The sequence below is a fragment of the Protopterus annectens genome, chromosome 8.part0 (genome assembly GCF_019279795.1).
Source record: "Protopterus annectens isolate FY-2018-M chromosome 8.part0, PAN1.0, whole genome shotgun sequence".
Taxonomy (NCBI): Eukaryota; Metazoa; Chordata; order Ceratodontiformes; family Protopteridae; genus Protopterus; species Protopterus annectens.
Window position 1 is genome coordinate 419,228,407 of NC_056741.1, and position 12,107 is coordinate 419,240,513.

The 12,107-nt window shown below is 36.0% G+C and overlaps 1 protein-coding gene across 1 annotated transcript in view; it reads left to right on the forward strand.

Annotated features, from left to right (window-relative positions):
• Window positions 1–12,107, forward strand: part of LOC122808845 (semaphorin-7A-like) — an 851,812-nt gene that overhangs the window by 477,656 nt on the left and 362,049 nt on the right. Inside the window, exon 7 of the mRNA XM_044079936.1 lies at window positions 3,705–3,844. Coding sequence (XP_043935871.1) covers window positions 3,705–3,844 — 140 coding nt within the window. The remainder of the gene's footprint in view (window positions 1–3,704; window positions 3,845–12,107) is intronic.

The window sequence follows — 12,107 nt, forward strand, 5'->3', positions numbered from 1 at the left end:
GAACCATGTCTCAGTGACTGCACAGATGTCAGCATCTTCCAAAGTGAGGAGTGTTTCCAGGGAGTGCAGTTTCTTGTTTAGACTCCTAGCATTAAGCAGCAGTACCTTGAGTTTATCTAGAGAGGATTTTATGTTGGGAGGTTGGTTATTTTGACACTGCCTATAAAAGCACAATAGGGGTGGCTAATGCCTTTGCCAGTATCTGAAAGCCTAGAGAAGACAAGTACAGACCATCTCTGGCAAAGCAGCATGGCCTGATGACCATGTCTTCTCAGGCTAACAGATATTGGATCCCCTTGGATTGACACCAGAAGCTAATCTAATTGTTAAAGTTAATCAATTTTGCTTGAATTTTGGCATCGTCCTTGGAGAAGATAAAAATGCTGCTTAAGGCTAGGCTTATACCTGCCTGTGATACATAATTTGAAAGCTCAGTCATGTCTCTCTTCATATAGTCCAGTGAGGTATGTCTCAAGTCATTCTCCCCCACATGGACTATGATGGAGTCATACTGGTACTTGTGGATGAGTGACTTGAGTGCTTGAGTGACGTAATAGATCCGGGCACCTGACAGGTAGCTGACCGTAACCCACTCCTTATCTAGCCATGTGTCTCACAATGGAGTCACCTATGATGAATACATTAGGTTTTGTGGTGTTAAGCCTTATGGGCTTATTTGTTGAGACACTGGTGTGTGTATTATTATGTGTTGTGGTTGGCTTTTTCATTGTTATGTGTGTATGTGATTTCCATTTGGGAGGCCTCCGATCTTTTGGTAAGTTACTAGTGAGTACCTCCACATATGTGGGTTTATATGTCATGAACGTATTTAGTGTAAGAAGTTTGTGTATACAGGTAACCTGTTTGGCATTCAATTTGATGATATGTGAGAGTCTTGCCTCCAATTTCAGAGTGTAACTATAACTTTCACATAAAGTATTTTTTTGTTTCAGGAGTAAGTGGCTGTCAGTGTACATGAGGCAATTTCTACATTGCCTCAGAATGCCCATGTCGAGCAAGCTGGCTAGTGAGGTGATGGAAAATGCCCATCCATGATAGCAGGCTCTTACTGTATGTTTTATTAGGGAAGAGAATGGGCTAATTTGACAGGACTGTGCTGGTAGCACTGAGACTACAAGAGTGACCTATACTTTGTGTAGGCTAAGGTTGGTCAATAAGGCAATGCTGCTCAGTACGCAACTGAGTTGCTCCTAGAGCAGTAGAAAAGCTTGGAAGGGTTTCACTGACAGCTGTTTAGGGAAACACTGAGCTTCTAGGCTTTTGCATTTCTACAAGGCACTGCTAAAAACTGCTGGGAGAAGAGCACTACTGCCCAAGTGCGAGACTTAAATACAAGCAAACTGAAACATGTTTTAAGCTTATGTTTTAAGCAAACTTAAAAGATGCTAAATGCTACCACAAACAAACTTAAAGATACAGATACAGCACTGTACTTTAAACAGCTTATACAAGGGTGATTATTCAATAAAATTATTTCACTTTGTATAAATGAGCCAAGAGCCACTCAATTGTACAGAATTTATATCTTTTCAGAAAAAGACAAAGGCCTGTTAATTCACTGTGTATTTAAATATCACTCAGGAAACAATTTAACTAATGAAAAAACATGCAAAATGTGCAGCCTAGATAATTTAAGTGCCTATCTTTCACACAGAACAAAAACACAAGGCAGCAGATTTATTAAAACAGAAAACAAAATGGAGCAGGTAAAAGAGAACGCAGCTCTATCAGTCACAGACAAAAAATATAAGTTTACTTTCCACACCCAGCAGGGAATCATCAGCAATGCTTTAGTTTATGCAAACTTGAAATATTTTCAGAAAAAGACAAAAGCCCAGAAATTCACTGCGTATTTAACTATCACACAAGAAACAATTTAACCAAGGAAAAAACATGTGAAGTGTGCAGCCTAGATAATTTAAGTGTCCATCTCTAACACATAACACAAACACCAGGCCAATCAGATTTCTTAAAACAAAAACAAAATGGAGCAGGTAAAACAGAAAGCAGCTCTATCAGTCACAGACAGAAAGATATAAGTTTACTTTCCTCACCCAGCAGGCCAGCAGTGCTTTAGTTTATGCAGTCTGTTGCAGACTGCTAAGAAGTCATTTATATATATATATATATATATATATATATATATATATATATATATATATATATATATATTTACATGGGATCCGTATGGATCCCCGAATGGCAACATCACTGGAAAAAATTCGGCCAGGCATACTTGCGCAAAAGTGCTTTTCATCGAAGAAACACTTTCACGTAAGTATGCCTGTTGCGGAGATCGCACTACAGTGGGGATACGGGAAAATTCTCTTATCCCCACTGTAGTGCGACCTCAGAGTGAGAATATTAAAGTGGGGGGTGTGTGTAGTGTTTTTTTTAACACACTTTAACAAAAGCGCTTTTTCGGTGAAAGCGCTTTCGTTAAAGTGTGTTCGGTGATTGTGGATTCGGACTATTGAACTTTCGTTCAATAGTCCTAGATCCATATATATATATATATATATATATATATATATATAGTCCATGAATGGGCAAGGGTAATCTAAATACTAAACAAAGTAGGTAATTCCAAGTACCAAATAGGAAATTTGGCTAGGCTTAAAATGGCTCACAAGGGCAGTTTGCCTAGTACAAACCTATAAAATCCATGTTGCTGCAGTTTTTTTTTTTTTTTTTTGCATAGTGGGGTAAAGTTCTGACTGTGAGATGGACACTGCAGGAGCCAGTAAAATATGGTGGTAGTGATATACAGTCACTGGTGCATCTATTATGCCAGGAAAGAGCAGCTCAGCCCACAGCTGTACTGGCTTCCAGTAGAGGCTGATCATCACAGCTAAAAGCAGCAACTAGGGTGGGATGCACAGCCACTGGGCAGTGCACCTGCTCTAGAGCCAGAATCAGTGGTACTTGTGGAAGCACCCATGTCCAGAGGTCAGTGTTATGAGGTACCTGCAGGTTACATCAGTAAGACCATTGACACTGTACCTGTCTGCTGGCCTTCTATGACCAGCTGTTACTCAAGGCTGAATGAAAAAAACTGCTTAGATAGGGAAGAACTGAGGGGTTACAGAAGAAACATAAAATGACTTTGAGAAAATGAGTATCGCTCATCTCTTATTTATGGAAAAAAAATAATTGGTTATTTTCACATTATAATTATTGTGAGATTCAAATTAAAGACTGCTGAAGGTTGATTATTTGATATACCACAGTGCTATCTGTTTTAATTAACACATTTTTCCTAAGTACATTATTTGTCATTATTTCATTAAGGAGTAACTTAAAAAAGTTGATAATTGGTTCAGAAATGGCTTCTGTACACGTGAGATATCCTTACCGCTAGCTTGTTGCATATTTGCCATGACATAGTCTGATTACTGTTGCCGTGTATCCATTACTTCTTTCTTAGTTATTTCTAGTTCAGGCAATCTTGAGCATATATGTTCATATAACTTAGCATGCATATATTGCATACAGGGTATTTTGTTACTAATAAAATCATGTCAGATCTAGCCAAAATGAAAGTCCTAGTCTTCCTGACTACAACCTAACAGTTTTAGATAAGAAAAATGCATACTTCCATTATAGAAGCTACCACAGGTCATTAACGTTTACTTGGGTTATTGTTGTAAGTATTCAGTCACCATGTTTTCTATTTATTTTAGATGCCCAGTTTGTCAGCTCAGCACCAGTTCCAGGAAGTAACAACAAAACAAAAGAAATGTATTTTTTCTTCAGCGAATCTAACAAATCAGCAAGCCTAGACGAGGATCCATTTAAGGCTCGAATTGTTCGTATTTGCCAGGTAATTTGGACAAAAATCAATGGATATGTGTTAGTGTGTTAGGAATGAATTTATTAAGGTAAAAATATACCTTATTGACTAATATATTAAAGAGAATACTGGTTGTATCTGTATTTTAATATATGCTTTTTAACTGCAGTCACAAATGAGACTGACATACAGGAGTATGTCCACTCTGCTTGGAAAGGAATGGAAAATTCTGGTAGCATGATTACACACGCTTGGTTATAACAAGGTGGCACCTTAGAAAAAATGGTCACTCTTTTTTGATTAGGACTGAATCTAACTATGTAAGATTATGATGTCTTTAGTTATCTGCTTATAAATATTTATGTATTTCCTGCTTTTAAAGAGAATTACCGTGTAATCTGCACACTTGCTACACTGCTTCCCAACATCTGGAAAATAAAAGTCTTTTGACTTTGTGATGTCCATTATTTAACTATGGTATGCCAACCATGATATAGATCATTTAATAATAGCCAGCTTAGCCAGTTCAAAAAACTTAACAGAGGTGTAGCAGTAATAGCACAAAAAGGATGGGGAAATTCAAATCTGGTGATGTGAAACTCAAAACAAAATTTAAACTAAAGATGTTAACTCCATGAATGTTTCTAGATTAAAGAGGCAATACTGATTGCGAAGAGGGGTTGTTTGAAGGCAACAAAATAATGTTTATTGTATTTTCAAAGGACAATTATAAAAATAAGCACAGCTGGAATTTTTCTAGAGCAAACTCATGTAATAGTAAACAAATTCTCCTTTGGTTTAAAGAGCACATAGAATGTAGGCCAACTAGAGTTTGCATCCATGTGTAGTGTAGATGGGTGTTATATTATGACAGGTTTATTGCTAAAAATCTCAAAGTATTTTAGCTGTAACTATTCTATGACAGCAATCACAAAGATAAATCTTGGGGGATCAGTAAGGCAAATTTTTGCCTGGAACCTCTGAACCCCTGCAAGATAGAAATATACAAAAGAGAAATTATTGCAGTGATATTGAAGTCTCTTCCAGTACATTAGATGTTAAACTACATGGCAAATGTTTAAGAATTTGAACTGTAGGTGCAGAAGTATCAGAACTGATAAATCTACAGTTTGTAACATCACACTAATAGTACCAAGTCTTTCAGCATTGGCCGAGAGCAGAGAACGTATGCTGCTTGTATCTTCTCATGCTTTCATAGCAGAATGACAACAGTAAAACATCATAAATGAACTGCCTGCTACGTGTTTATCAATTGTGACTGAAATGAATGCCTGTGATCAGATTATCATATGGCATTAGCTGACAAACCTGAAGTAACATGTTAAAGTGACTACCTTACTCATTTTCAAGATTTAAGTTCATCGTCTTCCTGTCCCATCACCTCTTCCCTTATATCCCTTATATCTCTTTACCCCCCCCTCCCACACTCTGACTAGTCTCTTTTATCTATCCACAAGCCGAAAACAGCAATAGGACTACATTTATACAGCTACTCAGTTGCACTAGCATGGAAGAAACTGCCACTGAACATTAGTAATTTGCCCAATAATAATAGCTTCAAAAAACGACTAAAGAAAACCCTACAAAATTCCTGGATTTGTACTTATCAATAGCCTTCCTTAACTTCCTTCTATCAACTGTTTCTGTCTACTTACTTCTGCTTATTATTCTACTCATCTTTACTCTTCTTGTTTCCTCCCCCCCCCACCACGGCTACTTACTCACTCCCCTGTGCCTAATTATTCTTTGTCCTATGTCTATCTTGTAACTCCTTCTACTACCTTGGGCTTCTTCATCCCTGCTTACTTAGATTCACCTTATATTAAACTTCATATCTCTACTGACTTATATTTTGTATGTAATTTAATGTCTAAGATGTATACTATATATTTAATAATTCTTCTGTATTCATTGTTACTTTTTGTTAGCAACTGTTTTTGTACCCTTATTTGTAATTTTTCTGTTTGGGGCTTCCCCCCTGGGCCTCTGCTGAAAATGGGCTCTTGCTCACTCGGACATTCCTTGTTAAAAAATGTAAAATAAATAAATAAATCCCTAACTTTCAAAAAGAAGTGAAATACAATACATAGACTGAAATGTAAAGAATTTGCTACTATTGCATTCAAGAAAACGTGAAAGTTTTTTTTGCTACCTTTTTCAGATGAAGTTAGGTATGGCATGAATATCTGTATATCTCTGCATTCAAAGAGATGGACACCATTTTTCATGACCGTGGTTTAATTTTACTGTGACACTGGTTTAGAGGCTGGCTCATTCATTAAAACAGATTTGATGACTGTCTTCTCTTGAAATAAAATAAGGGTATAAGTTGTAAGAATAGATTTATTGAATTCACAAAGCAAAAAGACTTTGTTAGAATTCTATCATCAGGGAGCACAGCAATTTTGAATAATTAGTATTATGTATATAGTGGGGGATATTACCAAACAGCTTCCACAGTGTGAGCAGTATTTGTATAGGATCCAAGATAAAGTTTACAGAAAAGTATCACATCTAACATTGGTCAGGCAGCAATGTGAAAAGTAAAGCGAGACGTTAGTCAAAAAAAGTTATGTGATTACCTGAGTAAACAGCTGGTAAAACTTACTTAAAGGTATTCAAAATATAGCTAATCAGGTTAAATATGTTACACAATGATGTGATTAATAGTTAATGACAGTGAAATATGGGAAATGAGGAAAACACTGGTAGGATATGACAATCTTTACCTGAAGGAATGAAAGTGACAGAAGATAAATTTTGGGATTATAAAGACCTTGTTTTTGTTTATGAGATTTACCTTAACCGTGAATATTTGGTTATCATATATAAGCAAGCCAACCAAAAAAAAAAAAGGTTACACAAAGAATTTTGATTTGCACTTTACCGGATGAGATAAATCTGATTTTTCACATGGTACTTATCTTGTACTATTAGTATATTAGCACAGATCTGAATAATAAGGTTTATCCTTTAACACATTGTTGTCAGGATGACAAAATGCTGGTGACAAGAACATTTGATAAAAACTTTGGTATTTAAGAAACGCACTTTGATATATGTAAGAAACATGATTTAATTGGAATTTGACAACTGGCAATTGAAGTATTTGAAATAACATTTTGATAGTTAATACTCCATCTTTAAAAAACAGTAACTGACAAAATTATTTAATTTTGAAGAGTCAGCATTTGTCTTCAGTATGTTTTACTACATTAGACCCTACAGAAGCAGATTCTCTGATGAGGCTCATAAGAAATGAGGAGGTGGAAAGGATCATAAAGAGGCAGTCTAAGGATAAAAAGATTAGTCTGGATAAGATCTTCCCCTTGAAATTTATGGGTTTACTATGGGTTGGAGGCAAAGGCAGCCTACTGGTATGGGGGAGATAAAGGTTATGTAAGAGACTCAGACAGGTAAACTCACCATAATGGACTCACAGGTGAGAATAAGTGATAAATACACGGGTCCAATGGGACGTACTGGTATTTCACAACTATTACAAACATTTGGTGGAATGCCTATTGGAACTCATTTTACTGTAAAATACACTGTATTCCTATGTCTATTTAAAGATAAGATACCGATGATCTATTGTCCTTGTTTAGAAACATAACCTGGTGTCATTGTTTTTTCACTTTTAGTGACAGTTTATACATTTGGTTTGTGACTGAGGTATAATAAAATTGAGTTCTTGTTAAAAAAAACAAAAAAAAAAAACAAAGAAAAGTGAGAAGAAACAGTTTACGTTGCCTTGATCAAGGTCTGTTTTCCTACCTGATTTAGTATGCAGTCTGTGTGGAAAGGAATGGAAAATTCTGTTAAGCCAGCACGACATGATTACATGTTTATAGTTATGAGAGGACAACACTGAGAAAAAATTGGACACTCCTTTTTGATAAGGACTAACAATATAATTTACCATCAGTTTAACTATGCCAAAGTAGGCTGTCTTTAGTTACCTATTTATAAAAATGATTACATTCCCTGGTTTTAACAAGAATCACTATATATTCTGCCTCCTTGCTGTCAACATCTGGAATATAAAAGTGCTGCTGCTATTATAGAATCTTCTGACTACATGATCTTCTTTATTTAATACTGAAACACTAGCTTGTGGAATAAAAGGAATGCATACAAACGGAGGCTCGAAAAACAGCAGTATTTCTAACTGGTCCAAAAGTTTCCATGCCAGCATTGCTGTATGTCTGATCAATTTTTTAAAGAAATATTTTGCAACAGATCCAGACCCAGTGAACAGGCTTGCATTAAAGACAACATTTTATCAAAATACACCTTCAAAGGAAAAACACAGGATACTACATTCCCTGCATTAACACACTCCTACAGCTAAATTCAGCTAACTCTGAGGTAATAAAGCTCTGTAAAAAGTTATATTTCATGGTAACAGCAGTGTTAAGGTTCATAGATAATTTTGTCACTTTCAGCAAAGTCACTGCAAAGAACAGTAATTTGATTTTTTCTTGGCCATGATAATCTTAGAGCCTAAATTTGAATAGTGCCACATATGAATAAGTGCAATTACAGTGTCACAATATTTCAATGTTAGAAATTAGCTCGGTCCTCGTGTGAAATTTTTACTGGCCATTCTCCCAGACAATTTCCAAAAATCTATGTCTTCATATCATGAATCAACATTTGTTGTTAAAACCTGAAAAAAATTAGACACTGATCTGACTTCTGAAAGTAATAATTTCCATTTATGTTTTCTAATCTGAAAATAATTTCTGTCTATTTTCATTTTCATATCTTCTAACTCAACAAATAAGTAATTATTTCTGGTATTTGTCATGCCTCCATAAAGTAAGACCCAATACACATTCACTTCATTTCTTAAGCTTCTGTATATCCAAATTGGATCACACATTATTTATTTATTTATTTATTTATTTATAACCCCAGAGACATCTGGCAGTCAGTTAACCACATTTTACGTCCTGGTAACCCACCATGTTCCAACCCTGATCCTAACCTGTCTCCCACAGAAATAGCCACCCAGTTCAATATTTTTTCATCAACACCATCAGTAAATTATTGCCTTCTAGCTCCAGATCTCTTCCAAACTCCACTCTTGCTTCTGATTCACCTAGCTCTCACTCTGAAAAACATCCCAATCCCCAAAACAGCACTTTTCCTCTTCAACCTGTATCAACTGCCTATATCAAAAAACGTCTTCAGAACCTAAAGCCATGTTCTCCTTCTGCTGACAACTTGCCACCATACTTCCTAAAAATAGCTGCCTATTCCATTGCATACCCCATATCTATTCTGATAAATCGCTCACTATCTGAATCTACTGTTCCATCCATCTGGAAAAACATTTTATACTATCCCCATCCATAAAGGAGGAAAATCTATATAAATTTCCAATTTTAGGCCTATAGCTATTCTCTCTCTACTCTCAAAAATCATGGAAAATGTGTCCATGCACAACGACTATGCCACCTGTTACTACAAAACCTTGTAACACCCACTGAGCATGGTTTTGGACCAAGCCATAGTACTTTCACTGCTCTCATTGCCTTTACCAATTCAGTTGCACAATCCAGAGACAATAACAAACTAGTTTCTTGCTTATTCTTGGACTTATCCAAGGCATTTGATACTGTGTCTCATCCTTTGCTAATTTCTAAACTAACAGAACTTAATCTGTCCTCATCCACTATCTCTTAGTTCAGCAGTTACCTGTCCAATAGGCAACAGTCTGTTAGATGGCTTTCTGCAATGTTCCCTCCTCTACCCATCACCACAGGTGTGCCCCAAGGCTCCATCTTAGGACCTCTTCTATTCAACATTTTTACTAGCAATCTTTAAAAATCCTGCCCCAACTCAACTCTCATGCAATATGCGGATGATTCTACAGTCATCACCTCCTCTGATTGTTTCTCAGACCTGCTTTCCAAAACCCAGCAAACTTTCACAAATATTGACACCTGGCCAAACACTAATCAGCTAATACTCAATGTTAAGAAAACTAAACTACTTCTATTTCTGCCTAAATCACTCTCTCATAACACCTCAACTTTCACTATCACCTCATTAGACAACAACACCATCAATGCTGAATCCCATATCAAACTACTAGGGATCATAATTGATGATAAACTAAAGTTTGATCTTCATATAAATTACTGTATCAAAAATACTAACCAAAAGCTTGGCTTACTATACCGTAACAAATGATATCTTACACCAGAAGCAAGAGGGTTACTCTCTCTCGCTTATCTCCTACGTTTTCTCTTCTATGGCTCCCAAATCCTGACTAACCTACAGGCAACACTACTGAATAGCTAGATTTGCCACCAACACTCAACCTAAATCCCATCACTGCCTGGCCTTGAAAACACTGAACTGGCTTGAGTTTCCCAATCAACTTCTTTTTTCTCAACTTAATATTATCCACTCCATCCTCTATAAACCCTCCTTCTGCCCAAACATTTACAACATCTTAAATTACTACCTCCCAACCAGAAAACTTAGGAGCACCAGCCAAAACCCCTTTGATATCTACAAACCTAAAAAGTCAATTGGTGAAACCCTCTACAACTATCTTCCCTCTATCCACTGGAATAAGCTACATTTAACAATCAGATCTATGACACAGTTCCATCCATTCAAAATCTTCCTAAAAGTCCATTTTACTAATACCTGGACTTGTGCCTGTACACAACCACCGTGAACTTAATCACCTGACCCCCATTCCATACAGCCCCTTCTCAATGCATAGTTAATTCTAGCCACAGAACTCTCCTAATACCTTTTTTCACAAAATGTTCTCCACAATTCATATTTACCTACCTCCCTTCTTTTCCCACTTAACTTACTCCCCTTTTTCAGATTTCACTTTATTCTAACTACTACTACTCTCCTCTCTTATTTATAAATTTTTAAAAAATCTCCAATTTTCCCTCTTTTACCCATAACCCCCTTTTTTCTCTCTCTCTCTGGACACTTAACCCTTTTTTTAATCTATCAACTTCGCCTCTGCTTCTGATTACTGATGTAAGAACTAAGATTTGCTATACAGTACTTTCTGTACTCTTATCTTAAACTCTGTGTTAATTGTCATTATTCGCCCTCCTTATCTATTGGAGATATATGAATGACTTTAACATATTTTTTTATTGACATTTTTGTAAATTTCACCTTTTAAACTCTCATGCTACAGATGGGAATCCAAGCATTATAATGTATGTTTATATAACCCCATGTATACTGTACCATTTGTAAACATTACTATGGTGCAGTAATACTTTGTGGAGCTTTTCTCCCCGGGCCTCTGCTGAAAAAGGGCAAAAGCTCAGTCAGACATTCCCAGTCAACAAATGTGAAATAAATAAATAATTTAACACTTGTTTACTGGGAAAGTCTGACTTGGAATGAAGGCAATTTTCAGCAGAGGTCCAGGAAGAAACACTCCAGGTGCATCTCTTTGTAATGTGGGAGGGAACCTAAACAAACACAGGAAGGACATGCAGGCTCCACACAGAAGGCATCCCAGCCAAGAATCAAAGCAGAAAACCTCTTGCTGTGAGGCAACAACACTAATGTTGCACCACTGCGCCATCCATTACTTGCTCATAGCATACAAATAAAAGCTTATTACTTTTTAGTCTTTCCTTATATTTACTATGCTTTAACACTTTGTTACTTGTAGTAAAAACTTCTGAACTTTTTCCACTTTACATGTGTCAAACCAATACATGCATAAACCAATTCCATAATAAGTCTAATAATAGTTTTATAAACTGAAATAATTTCTTGATGTGATATATCTTATTATGTTTCTCATGGTAGAACAGCATTTCCTCAAAACCTTACTCAAATGTCTTGCAAAGCATTAACTGCTTTCTGTTATGTCTCACTTTTTATTTACACAGATAAAACAAACACAGGCCTGAATCCAAAGATAGTTGTTTTTGCCCACCTTTAAAATTCTTTCCTCTGAGATTATACAACACCATCACCATTACATGTCTGCCAGCATTTTGACATGTTTTTGATAACCAAGAAGGCATTATAAGCTGGTGCTTATAATGGCTGCTATCAATTAGGACTAATAACTTTTAATGACTTAACAACTCATCATCTTAATCCAATAATATTATAGAGTGAGTAGCATATGTACATATTTATGTAAAAATGTGCATGTAAGCAATATAACATTGATATTGAATTTACTGATCTACAGTATATCTAAAATCTAATATGACTTTAAATACTCTAGTTCGCTTGTGTTCCGAATTTATAG